General features: G+C 49.7%; 1 protein-coding gene and 1 pseudogene across 1 annotated transcript in view; both read left to right on the forward strand.

Annotated features, from left to right (window-relative positions):
* Positions 1–13,958, forward strand: part of ARHGAP40 (Rho GTPase activating protein 40) — a 45,552-nt gene extending 31,594 nt beyond the window's left edge. The window contains exons 7-15 of the mRNA XM_006881524.1: positions 549–640; positions 1,393–1,470; positions 2,273–2,432; positions 4,158–4,240; positions 6,277–6,483; positions 8,187–8,327; positions 10,325–10,494; positions 12,471–12,526; positions 13,867–13,958. Of these exons, the coding sequence (XP_006881586.1) occupies positions 549–640; positions 1,393–1,470; positions 2,273–2,432; positions 4,158–4,240; positions 6,277–6,483; positions 8,187–8,327; positions 10,325–10,494; positions 12,471–12,526; positions 13,867–13,958 (1,079 nt within the window). The remainder of the gene's footprint in view (positions 1–548; positions 641–1,392; positions 1,471–2,272; positions 2,433–4,157; positions 4,241–6,276; positions 6,484–8,186; positions 8,328–10,324; positions 10,495–12,470; positions 12,527–13,866) is intronic.
* A 7,216-nt stretch (positions 13,959–21,174) lies between these two features.
* Positions 21,175–21,633, forward strand: LOC102860968 (annotated as a pseudogene).
* Positions 21,634–26,558: the final 4,925 nt, after the last annotated feature.

Below are 26,558 nucleotides of genomic sequence, written 5' to 3' on the forward strand. Positions count from 1 at the left end.
CAGTTGTATGGGAGTGTTCATCTCACTACATCCTTGTCAACATTGTATATTATGATTTTTTTTTTAAAAAAAAAAGTAACTGGAAACAAGAAGGTGCTGAACAGGTGAAGGGAAAAGGAAGGAGGTTGCAGACAAGATTTATTTTTTTTTAAGAGTTTTCCAAAGAAGCTGAAAAGGCAGGATGGTCGAGAAATCCTAGGAGCTGCATTTTTAGCAACTAGCCTGTCCCTTTAGAAGGAAACACTCTCAGACCGCCATGACGCCCTGTACCCAGCACTCCCTGGGGCAGCAGCCAGCACGTTTCCTTCCCGTTCTCTTTACCTCCTTTTTCTTCTCTCAAACACATCTCACTTTTTTTAATTGTTGAGGCCAAATGTTTTGCTCCAGAGATGCAGAGAAATTTTGGCTCAGTCCCCTCTGGAAAGCCTGGCCCTTTACAAGAAGCAAAATCCGGAGTTCCAAGTACAGTCACCCAGGATTTTGTGGGTTACAGCCCAATTGTGATCTCAGACAATGAAAGGCACCCCTTGTCTCTTGACTTTCTGCAGAAACTCGCCTTTTTGGAGTGCCTCTTGATGCCTTGCTAGAAGCTGACCGCAAAATCCACCCCAGTGCCCAGGTCCCTCTCTTCCTGCAAGCTGTAAGTAGTCCCCAGCTGGGGCTCACAGGAGCCTCTGGAGGGGGTGGGTCTGAGCACCACTGCTGGGAGACTTGTAGCATCCTGCATAGGTCCATGGGCTCTAGGCTCGGGGAACTTGTATTTAAATCCTGGCTCTTACAGTTGCTACTGGAAAGATCTGGGGTGAGTTATTGAATATTTATGAGCGTCTCTTTTAGCATCTATAAAGTGGAAGTAGTAGTAGTAGTAATAATAATAATAATACCCTCCTGGGAAGGGTGAAACCAGGCTGCTCCTTGAAGGCAAGGATTCTGAAGCTTCTCTGATATACTTTGGGCATGTTGCAAGGGGTGATTGGTCCTTGGAGAGGGACATCATGGTCAGAAGAGTGGAGGGAAAGTGCAAGGAAAGAACCTCGATAAAATAGATTGACTCGGTGAATGGGATAACAGGGGTAGGTGCGTGAGAGTTGACAAGGTTGGCACAAGACAGAGCAGGGTTCAGAGCTATTGTACATAGACTTGACGGCACACAGCAACAACAACAACACTAAATCTGTGAGAAAAGGAGACCATCAGGAGATGGACTAGCCCAGTGACCGACAGCAATAATGGGCTTGAGCATGGACTTGAGAGATTGTAACATTAGTACAGGACAGGGTAAGGTTCAGCAAGTGACTGTGGGTTGTACCCGTTATTGGATGTACCAGTTTGAATCGCACCATCCAGTGGCTGCTGGTTAAAGTGTTTTGGGTTTTTCCCCCCCTCCTATAGCTGCTGTCCTGTTTGGAAAAGAGAGGACTGGACACAGAAGGCATCCTCCGGGTTCCGGGATCCCAGGCCAGGATCAAGGTCATGATTTGGCTTCTCTTCCCTCCTGGGGATGCATCTCCTTCCCGCTGAGTGCACTGAGCTGGGAGACAGTGCAGTCTGTGGCTTGTCAACGTTCTGTCTTCAGTCTTGGGGTGGGCTGTGGACTCCCAGAAAGAAGTCCTTAAAAGGCAGGGCTGGCCTCATGGAGCATGGAGGTCGAGGGAGTGCACACTGGGGTCAGACTGGCCAACATTCATTGAGCTCAGCCTTGGCTATGTGTCTACTTCTGGGGCACCACTTGACAGGGGCACGACAGAACAATTTCTGTTAACTTATTGTGCTCCAAAGTCCTTCCTCCCATGAGGTAATCATTCGGAGGTTCAGTGAAGGGAAGGTGGCAGTGTATATAAGTCCCTGGGTCCACCAGACAAGACACAAAATGACATTCAAGGTGCCATGAGTAAGAAAGATGGTGATTATATCATGAGGAGGTGGGGGACAAGGAGAATGTGGTGAGAAGGCATTTCTGCTGAGGCGTTGCCACTATGAATCTATTCATCTTTAAATCGAGGAGAGGGTGCAATTTAGAGATTACCCCTAGAGCGCTGAAACTGGGGGCATAATTTAGAGGCTGTCCCAGGTGCTCTGTACCCCTCCTCTGCCCTTCCTCAGTCCTGTGCTTGGTGATTTCTGCTAGGCCATTTAATCCTCACATCAACCCTGTAAGATAGGTGCTATTATTGTTCCCATTTTACAGATTAAGAAATGGAGGTCCTCTCTAGTAGGGTCACTTATACTAAATCTTGGGCCAGTTTCTCACTGGTGCCCCTCAACCCTTCAGGGCCTGGAACAGAAGCTGGACAGGGACTTCTATGCTGGCTTGTTCTGTTGGGATGAAGTTCATCACAATGACGCATCCGATTTGCTCAAAAGGTTCATCCGGGAGCTCCCGGCACCTCTGCTCACTGCCAAGTACCTGCCAGCCTTCACAGTGATTCCCAGTGAGTGTACTTGAACCCTTGCATCACTTGAGAGTCTGAGGTCATTGGCCTTGGTTGGAGAGGGAAAGTAAGGGAGAGGCATAGTGTGCCGGAGAGAAGACATGGCTCCCACACCACAGCCCTCACTGCAGTCCCTCAGTTTGCTCCTTAGAAGCAAGGATAGTAATACTTTGTCTCACACACTTTGGGCATGTCATCAGGTGGAACCGACCCTTGGGATAAAAAAGACTCCATGCTAGGAAAGGCGGAGGGGTCAGAGGAAGAGAGGAAGACTGTCAATCAGCTGGACTGACACCCAGCTGGACTGACACCTGACTGTAACAATGGGCTCGAGCGTGTCAGATGCCAAGGATAGCGCAGGAGAGGGCAGGGTTCAGCCCTGCCGTTCACAGAGTCGCTGGGAGTCACAGTCAGCGCCAGGCGCATGAGCTCACATGTAGCTGTGTGTCTGTGGGCACATGCGTGTATGTGCACGTCTGTCTGCCTGTATCTGTGCACATCTGCAGACCGGCATGCACCACACAGCCCACTCTCTGTTTCTATTTTACTCATATGTGTTCCCATCTGGACTGCTCAAAACCTACAGGGTACAAACCAAGCTTTGTCCATTTTTTGAAAAAAAATTTTAACTAATCCATTTTCCCCCTTAGGGAATCCCAGTTCTCTCTCTTCCCCCATCCCCTCTGTCTCTGTCTCTTTCTCTTTGTCTCTGTGTGTGTGTGCCTGTCTGTGTCTGTGTCTGTCTTTCTCTTTCTTTCTCTCACACACAATTCTACTGAAAACTGTAGGTTCAGGGAGCTCTGGTGGCCTAGTGGCAAGAAGTTGTGCTGCAGTCCTGAAAGCACGTGGTTCGATTCCATCTGATGCTCCACTGGAGGAAGGGCAATCCTCTTCCTTTGCCAGTTGGATCCGATTTGACAGAACAAAACAAATTAAAAAAAAAAAAAACAAAACCACAACACCAAAAAAACAAAAACAACCCTGTAGGCTCAAGCCAAGGGCCAGGCCCCTGACCACACACTCAGCTTCTCCGTCTCTCAGCCTCTTTCTGAAGCACCACTCAGCACACCGCTCCGGGGCCTCCATGGCATGTTTGTAACACAGAAGCCCTCTCCCCACTCAGAGCCTTCTCTTTGCCCTCATCTCCTGCGCGCTGCCTCGCTGCCGCTGACTGGTCACCCAATTTCGTGTTCCTCTTTCTCCTCCCTCCTTTGGGGCCCCAGCATTGCCGCTCTTTCTGTGTAGAGAGACCCCCACCCCCACCCCCCTGATGGCTCCCACCTCATTTGGCTGCGTTTTGTCATTTAGTTGTCAGCTCAACATCAGCACCCCTTTGGGGTTGTCCCACCTCACATTGGCCCTCCTCCCAGCACTGCTCACCCTCACACTCTGATTGTCCACGTGTGTGCACGTGTGTCTCTGCATGTATATCTCTGCATGCAACTGTGTGTGTATGCACAAGGCGTGTGTGTGTGCATGTGTATACACTTCTGTCTCTATGTGCATACATACATGATTTTATGGGTGTGGGGGGGTGTGTATCACTGTCCACATCAGCACTGCTCAGGGCTCTTTATGAGCTGACTCTAGTCCAGGAAACAGGACTCAGGAGTCTTGACTGTCCTGGACTTTCCACCCTCGGCATGTTCCCTTCCCAAGAAGGGGCCTCTGGACTGAGGGCGTCCTGAGCTTCCCCTGGAGCCTGAGAACTGGTTCTTCCCACAGACATCCCTGACCTGAAGCAGCGCCTGCAGGCCCTTCACCTGCTCATCCTGCTGCTCCCAGAACCCAACAGGAACACCTTGAAGGTAAAAGCTGCCTCCGCCTCCCACCTCAGCCCACCAACCACAATCATGAGCTCACATTCATCCAACGACCCCACCAGGTGCTGGGGGCACAGAGGATCAGCAGAGACTTTACTGTGTTTCCTTCCTTAACAAACCACTTAAGTCCTTTAAGTCGGCACTGCAAAGCATCCGCCCCAAGTGATCCTAACAGATGTTGCTGGGAGGGCAGTTCTGTGTCCAGATGAACTAGACAAGCACTAGGTCAACGAGACCAAGTCAGGGGCAGTGTTTCTTGCAGGGCGTCTCAGAGCCTTTAATATGCTAAGGTTTTGTGAATTTCTGAGTAGAATTAGCATATACAATGCTTCCCAACTTTCCTTACTTGGACATATTGTAAGGTGAGACCAGTCTTTGGAGAGGGACGTCATGCTTGGGAGGGTGGAGGGACAGTGCAGGAGAGGAAGACCCTCTATGAGGTGGATTGATTCAATGACTGGGGTAACGGGAGTGGGTGTGTTGGAGACAGTGAGAATAGCTCAGGAGAGAGCAGGGTTGAGGGCTATTGTACGCAAGGTTGCTATGAGTCGCAGGCGACTTGACGACACATAACAACGACACATCCCCAATTTCTCTGATATGGGCCACTTTTGTTGTGAACTGTACTACATGGCACTGGGGTTCTGTGGAAGACCCATCTGAGAAACATTCAAACATTCCCTCAGAGAAATTCCACTGTGTGCTCTCAAGGTGAGTGCTGTGGGCTGAGGGTGGGGCTTTACCTTGACTAAATCCCTGTATACCTTTCTGGGTGGTCTGGGGGCCAGACTCAAGATGTCCTTCCACGGTGGAGTTGTGAGAGGGCCTGATGTCCACTCGGATCCTTGTCTCATGTGGATGTGGAAGGCCACCAGGAGATCTCTGTCACCGCACAGAGCGAGGTTCATGCATTTCCACCTCTTGTGTCTCAACATGGACTGAAGCAAAACCCCCTTTGTGTTTCTGCCTCCTTTCCAGGAAGCTAAGGATTATATCACATTTTGTATGGTGGTTTTGGTATTTACAAGAGCTTCTTAAAGCGCTCTGGCGACCTAGTGTAGGGAGCTCACTGCTGACCCAAAGATGGTGTCCGTGTGGTGGCTTGAATCCACCAGCAGTTCTTTGAAGGAAAGACGGGGCAGTCTTCTCCTGAGCAACTTCCAGCTTTGGGAGATTTACTGGAGGGTTAGCTACGAGTCGGTTCCAACTCCACGGCAATGAGTTTGAGTTGAGAACACTTGAAAAATCCTTGTATACTTGTGGGACTTAGCAGGTCCCAATAGCGCACTTCCATCCATCCGTGTTTCCTTCCATCCATCTGTTCACTCTTCCTTCTCTCTGCCCATCCTTTCGTCATCTGTCACCATTTTTGTCCCTTTCCTTCCACGCATTCTTCACCTCTCCTTCTCACCTCTCCTTAGTGGCCACATGGCCTTGGGCATATTCTCTAAGCCTCTGTTTCCGTCTCTGTAAAATGGGTGCAATAACAGAACCTACCTTAGGAGGCTATCATTACGATTACATATGATAAATGCAGGCAGGGTTCTAGTGTCAGCGCGAGGAGACAGGGGTTCTTTCATACCTGGTAGTTATTAGGGTCCTCTTCCCCTTTTCTTCCCATCCTCCTTACGCCCCACTTCTTTTCTTTATGGCCACATCCAGGCAGTAGAAAGTGGGAGCTGACAGCCTTAAGACTCCCCAGGAAAAGGCCCATTTTACAGACCATGGCTTTTCTGTCTGGAGCTGAGAGTGAACCCTAATGCATCATGGAGGCTTTAATCTTTATTGGAGCAACCAGGGCAAAGGTCCCGGGCACATTTTACAGAAGAAGAGACTTAAGATACAGAGAGGTTAGGATGGGCCAGCGTCAAAACCAGGATGAAAACTCCAATCCCTGCCTTCCCGGCTCCAGTTCCTCCTGTGCACCCCAAATTGCACACCAGCGTGTCCCAGGACAGGTCGGGGAGCAGTGGAGACAGGCTGTGACTCCAGGGCTGTTCTGTGCTCTCTCTCTCTCCCAGGCACTCCTGGAGTTCCTCAGGGAGGTGGTGGCCCGGGAACAGAGCAACAAGATGACGCTGTGGAACGTGTCCACGGTGATGGCCCCCAATCTCTTCCTGCACCAGGGGCGGCCCCCCAAACTCGCCAAGGGCAAGGAGAAGCAGCTGGCTGAGGGGGCCGCTGAGGTGGTGCAGATGATGGTGCATTATCAGGACCTGCTGTGGACGGTGGGTACAGCTGGTGCTGCGAAAGGCAGGGAGTACCATGTGGGTGACATGGGCTGGCCCACCCTCCTCCAGGAGTGTCTGTCCTGCCACCCTCGTGTCCAGGAGCGGCTGTCCTGCCATCCTTATGTCCAGGAGCAGCACGCACTGTTCTTCTGACCTCCTACTTGTTGTGTCTGTTCCTGGACCCTCTTGGACCCCACATCTGGGCCACTATCTCCTTTCTTTCCCTGCCTTAAGTCTGAGATGTGTCTACACTCGCTGTTTCCACCTCCACACCTCTCAGTCACTCCTTAGCCCACTCATGTCCCAGGTAATGATGGTTCCTACGCGCCTGGAAGGAATTCCTGAACATCAGAGATTTACTGGTGTGCTGAGACAGCTCACCCCTGAGGCTCAGGAACACAGAGATTGCCAGGGAGACAGCAGCAGGAGCCAGGAGACACCCCCAACCCCTCACCCCAATCCTTGTTTTCAAGTAACAAGCCACAGCAGGGGTGAAGGGCGAGAGCAGGGAGAGACCCTCTTTCAGCCAGGCCTACTGAAAGGTGCAGGTGGTCTTCTCAGGGGGAGCGTTTGAGACCCTCAGAACCCAGCATTGCAGAGACGTAAGCTGTGATGAGGATTGTAGGAACTGCCAGCTGCTTTGTGGTAAGAGAGTCTGTGCCACCAGCAAGCCTTGCATCTCTGTGGTGCCAAGTAGCTGGTAAACCCAGTGGGTCGGAATGTTGTTGTTTTTTTATTATAGAGACTGTTTTGGAAAATTCAAGACAATCCTAAATGCTTTCTCATTGATAAAGTTCCAGACAGACAGCAAAGCCAAAGACCCAAGGTCACTGCTGTCACGTCCTTCCAGCTCCTGACAACCCCACGTTACAAAGTAGAACCACTTTACAGGGCTTTCCCGACAGCACTCTGTATGAAAACAGATTTCCAGGCCTTTCTTCCTCACTGCTAGGTGGGTTTGACAGGAAACTCTGGTGGCTTAGTGCCACAGAGTTGCACTGCCAACCTGAAGATAATGCAGTTCGAATCCACCATCTGCTCTCAAGGAGAAAGATGGACAATCTCCCCCTGTGGGATTTATTGCCTCTGAAAGCCAGCTGGATGGTCAGTTCTGGGTCAGTTCTGACTCCACAGTACACAATAACAGGGTTTGAACTACCAACCTTTAGATTAAAGGCCAAATGTAAACCATCTGTGTTAAATTTCCCCTCGCCTCTCTCCCAAGGCCTTCCACACATTTCGTGTTATTCAGGCATTTCACAGCCAGTAAAGCCAGGAGCTGAGCAGCCAATACAGCTCTCTCTGCTTTGGTTTCCAGGGTCCACGGACCCCGGCTCTGTCTGCTGGTTCTGAGAGGGGTGGGATCTGGGCAGGCCTGGTGGATTCTCCTGGGAAGGACTGGCTGGGGGTTCTCAGAACTGAGAAGTGTGGCTTTGGGGAACTCCTTGCTGGGGGGCCTCCAGCCTTCTGTGGGAGACCTCTGCCCACTAAGCCTCAGGACCCTCAACCCAATGGCCCTCTTCAGGGGCCAAAAGCCCTCTCTCCTCCCCCAGCAGACAGAATGCTCCAGTCTCATGTTACACAAATATGAATGGCCCAGCCCTGAAAGAGATACCAGGCCAGGGAAGAGGGACCCTGTCCCCCACCCCCAGTGGCCAGCCCACACTCCCCTTTCTTAAGGTTTGGTTTTGTTTGTCCAGGTCGCTTCCTTCTTGGTCGTCCAGGTGCGCAAACTGAATGACAGCAGCAGCCGGCGCTCCCAGCTCTGCGACAGGGGCCTCAAGACCTGGCTGCGGAGGATGCACGTGGACCGCGACAAGGCGGAGGAGGGGTCGGGGCCGGTGAGTGTCCCCTGGGCGCAGAAGGAGAAAGGGCTGGGGAGCTCCTCTCGGCTAGACAGGCGCTGCCGCTGCGGGACAGCAGGGGGCGCGCGCGTCCCACCGCATTGGGACTGGAGCGAGAGCCAGGGCCCTTCCTTCTGTCTTCATGGCCCCTGTCCTTCTGTTAGGGACCCCAGTGTGTGCCTGGCCCCCCTCAGAGACAGAGTAGGGGTAGCACTGTGGGACTGAAAGACCTTCCAAGAATACTCAGTGCTGCTGAATGGAGTCTTGAACAAAGCTCCTTATTAAACTGCAAACCAACCACCTAGACATCATTCTGCCTTGTGTGACCCCATGGGTGTCTGGATACAGTGGTGCTCCATTGGGTTTGAAAAGGACTGATCTTTTGGGTGGGTTATACTTTTAAAAAATTATCTTACTTTATTATTTTGTGTGTGTACCATCAAATCAGATCTGACTGGTACAGGAAGAGATTGCCCCTCCTTCTCCAGCAGAGCATCTGGTGGATTCAAACCGGGTGTCTCTGGGATTGCAGTGCAACTTCTTGCCACTAGGCCACCAGAGCTCCCTTTGGAATCAGACTGCCGGGCCTCTAGCTGGACACAAACCTGGGAGCACTCATCATATATACCAGCCTGTGACTCAAAGTCCAACAACAGCAAAAAAAAATAAACCCACTTCGAGTTTACCTTCTGGTTGATTCCAACTCGCAGTAACTCCATTGGGTGTGTGAGGCTGTAAATGTTAATGTGAGAAGGACACAGCCTCCTCTCTCCTCTACAGAGTGGCTGGAGGGTTCCCTCCTACGGCCAAGCTTTGTGTTTGCAGCCAAATACTGCTACACAGACATCATCAGGGAGCCTGTTAAAGCCCGAATGTAGAAACTGGCCAATGGTGTGCTTGCACTGTGTCCAATGGGTAGGGTCGATGAGCACTTAATAAGTTACGTGTTTGCAGGTGCATTGAACACACGTCCACTATAAGCGTGAATATGAACGCGTGTACACGTATTTGTTTCTATGCCTGTGTTCTTTTTTGTTTTATATTTATTTTTTATTAATTTTAAGGGGAGCTCTGGTGGCCTCGTGGCAAGGAATTGCAACTATAATCCCAGAGGCAAATGGTTCGAATCCACCAGATGCTCTGCCAGGGAAGGAGGGACAATCTCCTCCTGTACCAGTCAGATCTGATTTGACGGTACACACACAAAAAAATAATAAAATTTTTTTAAAAATTAAATTAATTTTAATGAAAGTTTACAGAGACTTTGGATTTCCATTCATTCATTGTTGCACTTTTCTCCCTGCCCACCACCAGTTGGCTCTTCTTTTTGAAAAGTAAAAGAAAAATTCTTTCATCGTTATACAATCCCTGCCTCCAAGTCCACTCCACTATGCAGCCTTCATTCTGGACTCCTGTCATGACAATAATACCTAATCACATATCCCTTTTAAACAGTTCTCTCTCACACTCATCTGTTTCAATGCAGTATACATAATTTATCCCATCTTTCTCAGTCTCCCCCCAACCCCAATGTCAGTCCCATCTTGTAACAGTGGCACTAAGCAGCATTTGTTCTTTTGTGACTGGTATATTTCACTCAGCGTAATGTCCTCCATAGTCACCCATTTTGAATAATATTTCATGAGTTGCTTGTTTTTCAGTGCAGCGTAGTATTCCATTGTGTGAATATACCAGAGCTTCTCTATGCATTCGTTTGTTGATGGGCACTTAGGTTGTTTCCAACTCTTTGCTATTGTGAACAAAGCCATGATAAGCATGGGTGTGCATTATGCCTCTATTCTTGTGTGCACATGCCGGGGCATCTGTACGTTTGTAGATGTGATCTGATCTGTGCACAAGAGTTTGCCATGCTTGTATCCATGTGCCTCTTATGATCTGGAGGGTGTAAGCATATATGTGTGTGTCTGCATCCACACATTTGCATTCCAGGCATGCACATGTATGCCTGCGTATCTGGATCTTTCTCTCAGCAGACTCCCAAGGTGGTGAAGATCCAGGTGGCCCGGCCAGCCAAGGGCCCCGTGGAAGTCCTCCTGACCCCCAGCACTACGGTGGCCCATGTGCTGAGGCAGTTCTCAGAACATGGTCGCCATGGGCCGCAGAGCGGAGAGGCCAGGACGGAGACCCACAACCCCCTTCTGTGGTAAGCCCCCTCCACAAGACTGCAGGGACGGGCGGCCAAGAGGAGAGAGAACCTTTGACCTGAAGGCCATCATGAGTCTCTTTCTGGGATGGCTAGAAATGGGTGTTCCAACATTCTTGGGGAGCTTCTGGGATCTGAATAATCATGATTGTTGTGTGTTGTCGATTCAGAACTGACTCATAGGTGACCCGCCAGCTGGTTTTCAGAGGCGATAATCACACCGAAGAAGATTGCCCATCCTTCTCTCACAGAACAGCTAGTGGATTTGACCGTGTGAGTGCAACTCCTTACCACTAGGCCACCAATTGTTGTTGTTGTTGTTATAGGTGTTGTCAAGTAAAACTCCCAGTGACCCTATGAACAATCGACTTGAAACCTGCCCTTGTCTCTGCTCTTTGATAAACATGATAGTAGACACTATTCACTCACTCAGCACTTATTTAGTGAGCATCTACTTTATGCCATAGAGGGCACTGGTGGTCTACTAGTAAGAAGCTGTGCTGCAATCCCAAAAGCACCCGGTTCAAATCCACCAGCTTCTCTGTGGGAGAAGGACAGGCAATCTCCTCCCACGCAATTCACTGCCTCTGAAAACCTGCTGGAGAAGCCACAACAACAACAATGCCAGCGAAAATGCCAGGGAAAAGCTTGCTCGGAGCCACGCAGAGAACTGGGGCAGATCCTGGAACTGGACTCAGAAGATGAGCAAGTATCTTACACTATAGAGAGAGAGCCAGACGGTTGTGGTTAGATGGCATTAAGTTGGTTCTGACTCCTGGTGACCCTGTGTACACTAGAACAAACCGCTACCTGGTCCTGCACCACCCTCACGGTCATTGCCATGTCTGAGCCCATTGTCAAAGCTTTGTGTCAATCCATGCCATCAAGGGTCTGGCCCCTTCCCACGGACTCTCTACCTTGTCCTGTATAATGTTTTTCTCCAGGGCCAGGTCCCTCCTAATAATGTGTCCAAAGTCTTGCCGTCCTCCCATTTAAGGAGCATTCTGACTGCATTTCTTGTAAGACAGATGTGTTCCCTCATCTGGCAGGCCGTGATACATTTGGTATCCATAACCAATACCATAATCCAAGAGCAACAATTCTTCCGCTTTCCTTATTCACCAGGTGTCATATGTTCATGAGTCAGTTTAAAAGATTATGGCTTGAGTCAGGCGCACCTTAGTTCTCAAGGTGACATCCCTGCTCTTTAGCACTTGAAAAAGATCCTTTGCAGCAGACTTGTCCAAGGAAACACGTAGTTTGATTTCTTTGTGACTGTTACTTCCATGGGCATTGATGATAGATTCAAGTAAAATGAAATCCAGGAGAATTGGGAATCTTTTCTCCATTAATCATGATGTCATTTATTGACCCAGTTCTGAGAACCTTTCTTTTCTTTGTGTTGAAGTGCGATTGATATTGAAGGCTGTAGTCTTTGATCTTCACTATTGAGCATTTCCCCTACTCGTCTGCCATTTTGCCTGACTGTGGTGCCGTACATGTTTCTGTGAATGCTGGAAGCTGTGCACCACTATGTCAGATGCCAGCAGTGTAGCCCCTGGTGGGTGGGTTTCAATGGAGCCTCCAGAAATAAGACTAGGAAGAAAGACCTGGTAAACCAGTTGCAAACCTGGCCAGTGAAAACCTCCATAGTCACAAAGCCGTAAACTATCCAGACTCAGTATCTGCCTCTCAGTGCAAATTCCTATTCTTCCATATGTCCACCTTCACAATCTCCAGTCCCAGTGCCCAACAGGAGGGGCCTTGTGGCCACTGACACATACCCTCCAGCTGTCCCTTCCCTGTTCCTGGGCACTTGGCTCTCTCAGGCACATCCTTGTATCTCTTCTCCTGCCTGGGACCAAAGGGACCAAAGCCCAGGGAGGCTCATCCCTCCACGCCTGAGGTCTGTGAGCAGTTCTTGGTCCTGCTGCCTTCAAATGTGGCAAGAAGCCATCACTTTTCTTCTCTTGCAGCTACAGGCCCAAGGAGTCAGCTGACATCCTCCTCTACGAAGTTGGAGGGAATATCAGTAAGCATTCTGTGGGAATTGGGTGGGTCCGGCACGGGGTTCGAGCATGTAAGAGGGGACGAGGAGGGCCCAGGTGGGGACGGGCTCAGATCAGGTGCTCATAAGATCCCTTGGAGTCATATTGGATTGACTCCATGTAATAACAACAACAGGTCCCTGGGAGCTCTCCACCTCGTGGGTGCACTGGGTCCCTCTAGGGAGGGGGGAAGCTCATTTCAGATGAACCTTCCCCAAGGCCTCTGTTTCCAATGGAGGTTACAGGTCAGCCTGTGCCAGGCCTCCGGAGTCCCTCCCAGAGTTTGGAGTTTTTTCTGGAGGTGGCCTCAGGCTTAAAGAGAGGGTGTGTGTGTGTGAGAGAGAGAGAGAGAGAGAAAGAGGGAGAGAGAGAGAGAGAAGCTCTGGTGTCCTAGTGGTAAGAAGCTGCAACCCAAAGGCGATTCAAATCCACCAGCTGCTCCATGGGAGAAGAACGGGCATTTTCCTGTGCAATTTACCATTTTCCTCTGAAAACTCGCTTGGAGGGTCAGCTATGGGTCGGTTCCGACTCGACGGCACACAACAATTATATATAGGAGGGGAGTGAGTGAGTGAGAGTGTGTGGGGGGTGAAGGATTACAGTGTTACCAATTAACTTGAGGTAGACCTTCTTCCTGGCCAGGAATTCCTAAGAATTTAGCACACACATAGCTGGCTCTGAGAAGCCCCTGGCACTGTGGGAACCAAGGACAGGCAGCTATTTTGAGTTGAGCTCCCCAGAGCGCTGGTCCCCACTTGGCCTGGCATCAGCGTCACTCAGCTTGGTAAACTCCAGATTGCGGGGTCACGCCCCCCAGGCTTCTAGGACCCAGGAGTCTGTACTGCTAACAGATTCTCAAGTGATGCTGGTGTTGCTGGTCAGAAACCAATAGCCAAGAAGCAGAGGCTAGACAGGGCTGTGGGGGTGCACGGTGCATAGTAGGGGTGCTCATCACAAAAGGCCATAGGGAAGGAAGGAGGAAGGATGGGAGGAGGAGGGGAGCCTGAATGTGGTGCCAAGAGAAGTCTAGCTCTGGCCTGAACCACCAGGTGGCGTTGCCAACAAGAACTGCATCCGAGCTGTTCCCTGTGAGGCCTGAGGGTTCCCACCTCTGCACCAGTCAGTCCAGACTCCAGCTCTGGGGAGGGCCATGGCATCCCAGACAAAACATATTTTTTCTTTCAGGGGAGGTCAATTCTGCAGAGAATAGGATAGCTGTGGGCCAGTAGAAGCTTACACAGCTGGGGTAACAGGTGCACAGGCTAGATGAGGGCCTCTTTCGGCGTCTTCCACCTTCAATCTCCTTTGCCCCTTCTTCCCACAGATGAGCATCGCCTGGACCCGGATGCCTACCTCTTAGATCTGTACCGTGCCAACCCCCTCGGCGAGTGGGTCATTAGACAGAGTCCCACCTAAGGCTGGGATTCTAGGGAGCTGTCCTGAGTGCTGAATCTCCCTTCCCCAAACCAAAGGCAGAGAACAGATGACCTTGGACGTCTGGGGCCTCAACAAGGTTTCCTGGGCCTCTGGAAGTGCCTGGAACCACCCTGGGAGGCTGGAGTCATGGAGAGGTCAATTCCGTGTGAGTTCCAGGTTGGAACAGAAAGGAGTTGGCCAGGAAGCCCTCAGTAGCCCGCCCAGCATGAGAGCAAAGCTGTTTGAGAAGGACTGAGACTTCCAGGGTCTCCTTGCTAGACTCCCTCTCAGACCCCTCAAGATGGGAGACAGGGCCGGCTCCTCCCTTCACTCCCAGGCACACAAAGCCCCACGGTCCTCCCCTCCACCAAGTGGCATGCCTTTGCATCCCCATGGACTTCTGTCCACTATTTCCAGTCCCACAGACAACTTGAGAAGGCAGCATCTCACTCCAGGGAAGATGGCTTCCTCAGGAAAAACACTGCTTTGAACGTGGCTACCTTGTTCACATCAACAGAGAGGAACCAGGAAAGCTTGGGAACCTTGGGCGAGGCCCTTCCCCTCTTGGGGCCTTGGGGAGAGAAGCAAATATTGTCACTGTGAACAGTGGGAAGAAGAAAATTCCTCACACCTTTTATGTTTTACATTTTGCTTTGTACGCTGGTCATTTTTTCACATATTTAAATTCCATTTGGACTTTCAAGGTTAAAACAAGTCTAATATCGCTACTTGCCCTTTCACCTTTGTTTTCTTCCCAGTCTGGCTGCCAGTGGTGAGTCCTTCCAGCAGTTCACATGGAACTGTAGGGATGAGTAAGCTTCTGAAGCTTCTCCACAGCCTTCAGCCAATGATCAGGCCTCACCTACTGAACATTTCAATTCAATGTCAAATTCCATTTTAGTGTGAACTTTCCTGCTGGGGAGTCTCCAGAAGGATCCCATCTCCCTTAAAACAACATCCCAGCTCCGTACCCTGGCCTCTGAGACCTAATGAATGTTTCTGATATCACCTCCTCCACACTCCCCCACTTTGTAGCTCCAGCCCCTCCTGCCTCCTGACTCCTTGAGCATATGAGGTTCACCCCTGCTTTGGGGTGTTTGTACTTATTGTTCTCTCTGCCTGCAGCCCCCTTTCTCCAACTTCTCCCACCTCCGGCCTTGTTCTCACGGTTCTGACCTCACCTCAGATGGCTTTTCTCCGACCTCTTCATTTGTGCTTGCTTCCCACGGCCCTGATCCTCTTAACTTCTTAGAGTTTATTGTTACTTGAAATGATCTTATTGTATTAGTGTCACGCCATCTGACTACTTGATGAAGAGGCAGCCCGATGGGGTTTTGATAGGGTTTTGCTCACCTTATGGTGGCAAGAAGCTGTGCTGCAATCCTGAAGGCATGCAGTTCAAATCCACCAGCTGCTCCGTGGGAGAAGGATGGACAATCTCTGCCCCTATGATTAGCTGCCTCTGAAAACCGGCCAGAGGGTCAGCTGTGGGTCAGTTCTGACTCAATGGTACTCAACAACAACAATGTGGATATTATGGTACATGGAAAACTCTGCTGGGTGGATTAATGAATAAATGAATAAATGAATGCCCTTCTTCCTCAAGTCATACAATGGTTATGTGCTCAGATAAGCAAAAGTTTGCTGGTTTAAGCCCACCAGCTGCTCTATGGGAGGACGATGTTTTGCACAGAAACAGCCTCAGGGATCCTGTGCGGCACTTCTTCACTGTTCTATGAGTTCAGCTCAGGTGAAGAGAGCAGGGCTGCTGGGAGTCCGGGAGCTCTAGTGGCCTAAAGATAAAAAGCTACATTGAATCCCAAAGGTACATGGTTCAAATCCACAAGCTGCTCAATTGGTGAAGGCTGGGCAGTCTCCTCCCATGCTGAAAGGGTCAGCTATGAGTCGGCTGTGACTTGACGGCACACAACACCACCACGAGTCAGCTGGTCTCACTGGCAACTGGCTACCTCTTTGTTTATATTCTCTCTAAAGGTTGTTCTTGCTGTCTGATTTAACTCTGACCTCTCTGGCTTAATATGTGAAAATGAGAAAAGGCACTGGAAGTGTTAGATAGCAGGTGCTCAGGCACAGCTCTCATTATTATTATTATTATTATTATTATTATTATTATTATTATTAATTGAACAGAAAGTCTGAAATGGTGGCTGATACTATGCTCTCCTCCACAGCTCTGGGCACATCCCCTGGCTCGTCTCATTCATGAACAGGACGAGATGACAGTTGGAGGGAAACTTTTCTAACTTGGGTGGGAGAATGGGCAGGTGTCTCTGGGCTGGGGCCCAGGCCTGGTTGTCCTAACTTTACTGTGAGAACAGGCGGCTGGCATCCTTGGAGGCTCCCACTTTAATCACGTGTCAGTTTGCCCATTCATCTTCGATGCTATCTCTGGATGCATCTTTTCCCTCCCTGTGGCATCCAGCAGAGTGATTGATGAGCCTGCACCAGCCCCACCACTGGCTTAGCATAGCGCACAGTGCGCGGCCTCTCCAGGCTCTGTGCAGTCTGAGGATAACTAGGCCCGAGGCTATGTTTTGGTAAGGAGCCCCTGGCAGCTGCCAGATTTGAAAGGAAGGGCATTTAGGGTTTGTAAAGATAGCCTGAGATAGGAGTATTCCTTTGGATAAAGCCCAGCAGAGGGCTCTCACCTGGCATTCAGGTGTGTAATTCTGTGGAAGAAGCAGCTTTTAATATCACGCACACTGGGCTGCGGACAGGCCCTAAGCTTCTCTGTGCATTACAGGCAACTTGCCCAACCTCTCTGTGCTCCTGGAAATTTAGTTTGCTCTTTGTAAATCACAAAAGGATGGCTAGGATGAAATGCAGGCAGCCCAGGTGACTCAACAATTACATTAAGTTCCTATTGGCAAAGAGCATTGAGTATACAATTACCTGTTAAAAGAACAAACTCATGTGAGTTGGAAATGGTACACCCAGAGTGCTCCGTAGAGGCAAGCATGGTAAGGCTTTGTCTTACATACCTTGGGCTTGTTGTCAGAAGGGACCTAGTCCCTGCAAAAGGAGATCATACTTGGAAAGGTATGATCAGAAGTTCAGAGACGGAGAAGGAGACCCTCCACAATATAGACTGAGACAGTGACTGCAACAGTGGGCTGGAGGATGGGTTGTGAGGATGACACAGGGTAGGGGAGGTTTCAATCTCCTGTGCTTCGGATTTCTGTGAGTCACAGCAGACTCAATGGTACCTGACATCAATAACAACCACAGTTATGTCTTGGAGCGAGTGCAGCCGAGTGCTCCCTGGAGGCAAGGATGGCAAAGCTTCTTCTCTCATACTTTGGACATGTTGCTGGGAGAGGCTATTCCTTGGCGAGGAACCTCACGCTTGGAAAGGTGGAGGGTCAGCGAAAGAGAGGAAGACCCTCAACAAGATACTTAAGTCATACTCAACTTGAGGGCACCTAACAACAGGAGTCCTGGTGGTGCAGTGGTTAAGTGTTGACTGCTAGCTGTAAGATGGGCTCCACCAGTGGTTCCTCCCAGGAGAAAAGCCCTGGTGATCCATTCCCCTAAATATGTATAGCATTGAGACACTGGGGGGCAGTTGTCCTCTGTCATACACCAAGAGGCAGAATCAACTCAAGGGCACAAACAACAATGTGTTAGATGAAGGGCCCAGGGTGGCACAAGCAGTTAAACATTCAGCCAATAGCCATAACGGTGGCGGTTTGAACCCACCCCCAGACAGAGGGCTGGTGATCTATTTCTCCTAGTCGATGGGATCCCCTAATTAACAACAACGATATATGTCAGACCCTGGGCCAGACTGCATCAGAGCTGTGAGCAACACAGAGAACATGTCAGTGAGTTCCTCAGGGAACCTGTAGACTGTGAAGAGAAAGCCTGACTTACTCAGAGATAATGTGATTTCAGATGGTGGTGCAAGTCGGCTGGGAAAATAAAACCTAGAGAGCACAGAAAGAGAGAGGACGTGGGGTGGGGAAGTGGGCCTTTGTCTTGTGTGGCCAAGGGAGGGTCCTAGATAGAAAGCCCCCAAAGCAGACCTTGAGCCCAGAATTAGAGGGAAGGCATTTTATTTGGAGGAGATACAGAAGAGACCAATAAAAGTGTGGGTGTGGGAGATGAGAAAGGGGAGAAACGAATAATGTGTTAGTAGACTGGAGGGTCCCTGAGTGATTAGTCCTTGAGTGGTTAACAAGATCACAGAGGTTCAAATCCACCCACAGTCCCCATGGAAGGCGGCGTGGTGATCAACTTCTGCCAGGCCTTTAAAACTCTCCGCCACTGAAAATGCAATGAAACACAGTTCTGTCCTGACGGGGTTGCCATGAATTGAAATCAACTTGAAGGCAGCTTGCTTGTTTAATAAGCAGCCCCTAAATGTCCCTGCACGGGACCACCTGGTCTAGCTTTATATCTCTGAGAAGCCTCTGCCACCTTGAAATCAGAAGGAACCTCCCTCCACCTCTTTTTTCCCCCCTCCTCCACCTGCCCCCCCCCTTGTGTCCTCACCTGCCCTTTGCTCTTTGGTAGCTGAACAGCAGAATGAGGGGGACTATTCCTCAGGTTGCCACTGGAGGCAGCACAAGCTCTACCTTCGGCGAAGGTGGGACGGAGCTGCCTGGGACCAGGCAAGTGACTCTGCACCACTGCCTCTCCCCGACACATCCAAGGCTCCATCCACCCTGCCTGGCCCTCACACATAAAGGTCACAGGACACATCCAACCAGGGTATGGGTGGAGCTGTGAAGGCTTCATCCGCAGACATGGAGGTCCCTGGTCTTGGTTTTTCAGGTCAAACAGAGACGAGGTGAATGTCGCTGGGATGCTTCCAAGTCCCAGGCATCAAGACTGGGATGGTCCAGGAAGGGAGAATGATTCCTGTCACATCCATCCATCCATCCATCCATCCATCCATCCATCTGTCCCCGTGCCCTTCCCCACACTGCAGACAGGGCAGGGGACCCTCTTTACAGACACACGTGTACACACACACACACACACACACACACACACACACACACATCCAGCCACTTTGCATTTTGGGGGAGGGGAGTGGGAGCCCCTGTCATTGTCTCTCAACAGTGGCTGGCAGGGGGCCCGGGAGGGGGCGCCCCGTGGGGACTCTGCAGCTGCCTGTCTTTAAGGTAAAATTACCGTAATTACCCCAATTACCAAATCCATCAAAAAGCTCTGGACTGAGAAGGCCTGGGGAACAATCGGGCCCTGACAGATCAGAGGCGTGTGACTGGGGGTGGGGGACAAAGTGTAGGAGAGCGTGGGGGGGTGTGCGGGAACACGCTGTTGGTAGACCAGCTCTTGATTGGGGTGGGGGTGGGGAAATGCGGAGAAATCAGGATTAATCAAGACCCTACTTTTCCAGCGAGCAGAGCTGTCGCCTACCCTGCACAGAAGGGAGAGTGTGGCCTACTCCTCACCAGCTCCTCCCATCCCAGAACTTAGCACAATGTTAGCTGCCTGCCTGGGCTCTGTCTGCCTCCAAAGAGGTAAAATATAAAAACCAACAAAACAAGAACACCACTAATACCTCCCACAAGCTTGGGTAACTTAGTGCATGGAGTGTCAGGCTGCTCACCAATAGCTCAGAGGTTCAAATCTACCTCCTGGCCCAAGGAAGGCAGATCGGTAGTCTCCTGTCATTAAAACGTACAACCTTGGAAATTGTATGAGTCAAGTGGTGGGTTTAGTTTGCAATGTCTTTGCTATGGGTTCCGAATCGATGACACACAACGCTCTACAACAACAACAATAATAAAGGCTCTACATTATGTGAGAGCTTTTCAAGCCTTCTGTCATTCAACCCTACAAAGTAGGCAGTGGGCTTGGACCCATTTTACAGAGGTGAGCATTACACCTTTCCTGGTGGCCTGGACACATGGACAGCAGGCTTGGTCTTACCTCCTCATCTTCACTCTGGCCCTACCCTGAATCATGCTTGATACACAACATTTCCTTCTGGTGAAGGAAATAAACGTACGAGGTTGGCACACTCGGGCACTGCAGATCTCAGGGCTTGTCTCCTTAAATCACCTTCTTCCTCCTTCCCATGCCTTTTCCTTCTGCGCTTCAGCCTGGATATCAGTGCCTGGCACTCCGAATGGGATTCACTCAGCCTGACAGGCCACCAGGTCCACCACATTGCGACAGGAGGGTTACCTTGACAAGCATGATCATGGTTGATAACACTGAGAGACTTGGGGTCACCTCACTTGTCCAGGCCTTCTGGGGGAACCCCTTGGTGAGCCCTGTAGAATGAGGATCAGCTTTGCCAAGACTTTCTTTACTATTTTGCCAGGTCCTTAGACGATTTTCATGGTATTTTCATCTCTACTCAAACTTAACCACATCTCAGGAGCAGAAAAGGCATTCTGACTCTTCAACCCAGCTCCATTGACTCTCTAGCCCAAGGAAAGAACTTCACATGTGGAAACACCTTACTATAAGGCTGTTTCATACAGAATTCTTTATTGTTGGCTGCATATTTTAAAACTTTTTATTTTTTTTCTCTTTTTTAATTAATTTTAATGAACGTTTACAGAGACTTTGTATTTCCATTCATTCATTGTTGCACTTTTCTCCCTGCCCATCCCTGCCACCCAATTTACTCTTTGAAAAGTAAAAGAAAAATTCTTTCATTATTACACAATCCCTCCCCCCAAGTTCACTCCACTACGCAGCCTCCATTCTGGGATCCTGTTCTGACAATAATGCCTAATCATATATCCATTATAAATAGTTCTCTCCCTCATCTATTTCCATGCAGTATACATTATTTGTCCCCTTTCTCAGTCTCCCATCAACCCCGATGTCAGTCCCGTTTTACAACAGTGACACTATGTAATATTTGTCCTTTTGTGACTGAGATACTTCACTCAGCATAATGTCCTTCAGGGTCACCCATTTTGAATAATAATTGCATGAGTTCCTTGTTTTTCATTGCAGCATAGTTTTCCATTGTGTGAATATACCACAGCTTCTCTATCCATTTGTTTGTTGATGGGCACTTAGGTTGTTTTCCAACTCCTTGTTATTGTGAACAAAGCCGCAATAAACATGAATGTGAATATATCTGCTTGAGTGGCGGTTATGGTTTCTTTAGGGTATATTTCCAGTAGTGGTTTAAAACTTTTTTGTTGTTCTTCTCCCGCTCACAGCGCGCACCACGCCTGCTCCTCTTCTGGCGTCCGGCACCATGGCCAACAGTGAGCACACCTTCATTGCCATCAAGCCAGACGGCGTGCAGCACGGACTGGTGGGCGAGATCATCAAGCGCTTTGAGCAGAAAGGATTCTGCCTTTTGGCCATGAAGCTACTTCAGGCCTCCGAGGAGCATCTGAAGCAACACTACATTGACCTGAAAGACCGCCCATTCTTTCCAGGGCTGGTGAAGTACATGAACTCGGGACCAATTGTGGCCATGGTCTGGGAGGGGCTGAATGTGGTGAAGACCGGGCGAGTGATGTTTGGAGAGACCAAGCCAGCAGATTCTAAACCAGGCACTATTCGTGGGGACTTCTGTATTCAAGTTGGCAGGAACATCAACCACGGCAATGATTTAGTAAAAAGTGCCGAGAAAGAAATCAGTCTGTGGTTTAAGCCAGAGGAATTGGTTGACTACAAGCCTTGTGCCCATGACTGGATCTATGAATAAGAGGTGGATGACAGGAGCGTCCTCCTGGTTTGAGACTGCTCCATGTGCTCCTGTACACAGCTCTTCATTCCAAGCTTGGAATTGGGAGGGCTCTACCAATAAAGCCTTTGGAAACTGGGAAGAAAAAAAAAACAAAACCAAAACTTTTTTGTTGTTGTTGAGAACAGCAGGGCATATACCATTTCAACAGTTTCCACGTGTACACTGAGTGACAGACACCGATTACATGCTTTTAGTTGTGCACCTTCTCATCCTTTTCCAAGTTGTGCCTCCCCTCTTACCAGAAACTCACTGGTTGGCTACATATTTTCATCTGCAGGGGAGGCCCAGGCTTCCAGTCCCCCTGTACTCCATGCTCAGAAAGTGTTATGTTGCCAAACTCTAAACTTAGAGGAAGTAGACCTCTTTTACCCAAAGAAAAATGGCCTTGAGTTGGGAAGCAGTCTGAGTTCCCACAGGTCATGTTGGATCAAGTCCTCTGTCTTCATTTCCTAGTACTGCTGTGAAGACACACAAGGGGGCTGCTTTGAGGAGGAGAAATTTCATTCTTACAACTAGAAGTTCAAATTCAAGGTGCTGGCTCTAAGGGGAAAACCCTGACCCCTTTCAGCTTCTGTTATTGTTGTTGTTATGTACCATCAAGTCACCTGCAACTCATAGTGACCCTATGCACAACAGTCTGACCTGTCCTGAGCCAGTCTTACTGACTCCAACACACCTACTCGCATTGACCTAGTTTACTGTATCAATTCATCTCATCCGGGGTCTTCCTCTCCTGCCCTATTCCTTTACTCTTCCAAACATGATGTCCTTCTCCAAGGATCAGTCCCTCCTAATCATGTGCCCAAAGTATGTGAGATGGAGCTTCAAAATCCTAGCCTCCAAGAAGCTTGGTTTCACTCTCTCCAAGACAGATCTATTTGTTTTCATGATGGTCCATGGTATGGTCAAGACTTCCCCAGCACCACAGCTCAAAGGCATCAACTCTTCTTCTATCCTCCTTGGTCATCATTCAGCTCTCTGATGCATAGCAAGTAGTTACAAAGACCATGGCCTGGATCAGGTGCACCTTAGTCTCTAGACTGACATCGTTGATTCTCAGTACTCTGGAAAGGTCCTTGACAGCAGATTTCCCTAATGCAATTCACCTTTTGATTTCCAGACTGCTAGTGCCAATAGTGTTGATTGAAGTGCCGAGCAAGCTGTAACTGTTAACAACCTCAATCTCTTCTCCGTCCATCATGGTGCTGCCAGTTGGCCCAATGGTGAGAATTGTAGCCTCACTGAAATGTCACCAGTTTGAATGCAGCACTCTGATGGAAAAGTACATGGCAGCCTGCTTCACCAAAGAGTGGTGTTGCCATGTGCTGCCAAGTCAGTTTGGACTCTGTGACACTGTAGGGCAGAGAACCCCTACACAGGGTTTCCGGTTCTACTCTGTCCTGTAGGGTTCCTTGTGTTAGACTATATGTCACACAATTCCAACACATACATTTTGAGGAGTGACACAACTGAATCCATAACATTCCCTTTTTAAATTCCCCCTCCAATTTACATCTGTCCTATATGCAAAAAACAGTCACTCCATCACATCATGCCCAAAGTCTGAAATCAGCTCTTAAACCCCAGATCTCCTCTTCTGAATCATCTCAATGAAACATGGGTGAGGGTCTGGGTGTTGTCCAGGCTGAGATCGAACTTCTCTCCACCTGCAGACCTGTGAAGCCTAGAATACAAGTGAACTGTTTACGGCAAGTTCTGGGGCCCTAGTGGCAAGAAGCTGCACCGCAATCCCAGAGGTATGCGGTTTGAATCCACCAAGTGCTCTCCTGGAGAAGGAGGGACAATTTCCTCCTGTACCAGTCACATCCAATTTGATGGGGGACACACAAAAGTAATAAAATTTTTTAAAAACCCAACAAGTGAACTGCTTACACCAACATAAAAGGATATAAACTCACTCCTGTTGAGTCAGACCCAACTCAACTCACCTTCCCATGTGTTTTTGGAGGTTGTAAATCTCACAGGAGGAGCCTGCCCGTCTTTTGCCAAGCCCCTGGTGGATTTGAACTGCCTGTCTTTGTGTCGACAGGACAACTCCTTACTCATTGTAGTCGTTGTTGTTGTATACCGTTGAGTTGGAATCAACTCATAGTTGACCCTCTGTGGGGTTTTCAAAGGCAGTTAGTCACATGGGAGGATTGCCCATCTTTTTCCCTTGGAGAAGCTGGTGGTCTTGAACTGTGCTCCTTTGAGATTGTAGCGCAGCTTCTTGCCACTAGGCCACCAGAGTGCTCCCGTAGCCAATAGGCCAAGGCAAAACAAACTGATAATAACAGTAAGCAGATCAGCGCTTCCCAGAGACCTTGCTAGGTTATGGGAGAGAATAGCTGCAAGGGAGTATGAGAGAACTTTCTGGAAATGTTATCTAAACTGTGGCATGGGGCCTAGGGGTATATACTTGAACTAGGTACTACATAATTTACACTTGGACTATCTACTGAAAAATTAGTACATTTGGATATACAAAAAATACTAACTCAGTAGAGTACATTTTTAAAAAGCTCTTCCTCAAAGGGTTAAAAACAAAGTCGAGGTTAAGTTGTTGTCAGGAGTAAATATGAGTTAATGTCCACAAAGTGCTTCACCGGGATCCCAGCACAGAGTAAGCGTCCAGGTAAATGGTAACCATGACAACCTGAAAACAAGATGAGTTCTTAGTAAAGGGGACAAGAGAGGGAAATGAATGCAAGTGGTACACAAAGAGATAAGGGGCGGGGGTTCATCTGTGGGCCCCAGCCAGAGCCACAGACCAGGGCTGCGAGCCGGGCCTCTGACAAGGACTTTGGCCTTGGGTGGATTCGACCTGCTATGGCCACCAGGTGACCAGCCAGTAACATCTTATCCCGCACTCAGCCCCAGGCCTTGGTTTTCTTCATTCACTCATTCCCTGAACACCCCACCACCACAGTGCTGCCCCTCTGTTCGGTGTGTATGTGCTGGGCTCCTGGCTTCATGCTTAATATCCTAGGTTGGACCAAATGCAAAGAGCCAGCCAGTTCACACACACAGAAACATGTGTCAAACTCTGCTTCAAACGAATATGTGATCACCCCCCATCATTAGGCCATGTTCTGTGAAACAGACACTTATTATTCTTATTTTGGGGCTGTGAAGACTGATGTTCAGGAAAGTGAGGGGACTAGCCCAGGGCCACACAGCTAGCAGGCCACGCAGCATTTGAACTCGAGCTGATCCACATGTTATACACAGCTTGTCCTTAAGGAAGGGGAGAGAGACACACTAAATCCTTCTCCTTGCCCCCTCCCCCGCCCCAGAGCATCCCCTGACCCTCTAACTGGATGTCTTCTCCAGCCCACTACATCATCTGGAGATTTAGGTCCTTTGTCGTCCGTCCTGGGGGTGCAGAGGCTGTGCCACCCACACACAAGCTTCCCCCTCCCTGACCCACCAGCACGTCTCAGCCCCACTTGGCAGGGTTCCCATTGGACTCAGGGCCTGGCTGGCCGGGCCACTGGCCAGGCCTATACTTGGGCTTCTTCGCTGCCCCAGGAGCTGGCCTCATTCTGCCCATCTTGTCTTCCCCACAGCCTCCCGGGGACTTCAGTTTGTCATTAATTCACAGCTCATCAGCCGATCAAAGAAGACTGCCAGGCCTGCTCTCCAAGGTGCTGCCCTGGGCTGGCAGGGAGGCTCTCCCCCTCAGATGCTCTTTGTGACAGAGGAGAGGGGGCCAGGATCCCAGCTTGGTGCTCCCAACCACAGCACAAGTCCAGTCCAGCTAGCAGGGGCTGAGGCCGAGGGAAGGGAAACACACACACACACACACACACACACACACACACACCAGAGCCTGAGCAGGACAAGGACAGTTAATTCCTCTGGTGTTATCAGCTGGGCACAGGCGCTGGTTGCATAGCAACCCAGATTGCTCTCTGTCTCCAGTGCTCAGGGAAAAGGAAAAAAATCAGGATTTTCTCCAATTCCACAGCAATGAGATGGAAATGGGTCCTGGGCACCCCATGCTCCCTACCTGCTCCCCATGTATGGCCTATTTGCAGGATGCCCTAACCCACATCTCTTGGTAGGGCCCGTGCCCACATTTAAGGCCCAGACTTCTCTCGTCTCCCATATATCAACCAGGCTGGTGTGGGAAGTCACCCTGTGCTTGCAGCTGGGTCAGAACTAGGTCTGGACTTGTGTGAGGGGTTCCTGAACAAATCTAGGATCGGGGTGACAAGGTGTGGACTTGGGGTGCAGGTCCCAGTCAGTCCTGCTGGTAGAAATGGCTTCTTCATTCCCTAGTAATCCCCAGATATGGCGCATTCGAGACAGCCCTGAGGTTTTCGCCACTCCTCCCTTGGTGAGGTGGGATCTGTTTACTTGCCTTTTCAATCAAGCCAGGTCCTGGGAATTACTTGGCCAGGAGAAGGTGACCGTAGTGAACAGTGTAACTCAGAGACTGCGCCCAAGACGCTGGCAGCTTCTGTCTTTGCAAAGATGGAAAAGGACCAGGTTCATTCTGCTGTATGTGGGCTCAGAGCCAATTTGACGGCACCCAGAAAAGAGTATTTCCTTGTCCAAACTGCAGAGGCACTGACTTCACCAGAGAGCTGGTTCGAATCCCAGGTTCACTCCGGCCCTCCTGAGTCAGTACATTCACTTTAACAAGATCTCTGGAGGTTCATGGGCACGTTTAAGTTTGAGAAGCAGAGCCCTAATAAACAGGGGTTTAAACACACCTTCCTGGAAGCACAAAGACCAAAAAATATTAAACATGAGTCAGTGGTTAGGGAGCTCTGGTGGCCTAGTGGTACTACCAACCCAAAGGCAGGAGGTTTGAATCCACCAGCTTCTCCACAGGACAAAGAAGCGCAACCCGCTCCTTTGCTTTGCTGTTACAG

The sequence above is a fragment of the Elephantulus edwardii genome, unplaced genomic scaffold (assembly GCF_000299155.1).
Source record: "Elephantulus edwardii isolate Elephantulus edwardi_28Jun2011 unplaced genomic scaffold, EleEdw1.0 scaffold00015, whole genome shotgun sequence".
NCBI lineage: Eukaryota > Metazoa > Chordata > Mammalia > Macroscelidea > Macroscelididae > Elephantulus > Elephantulus edwardii.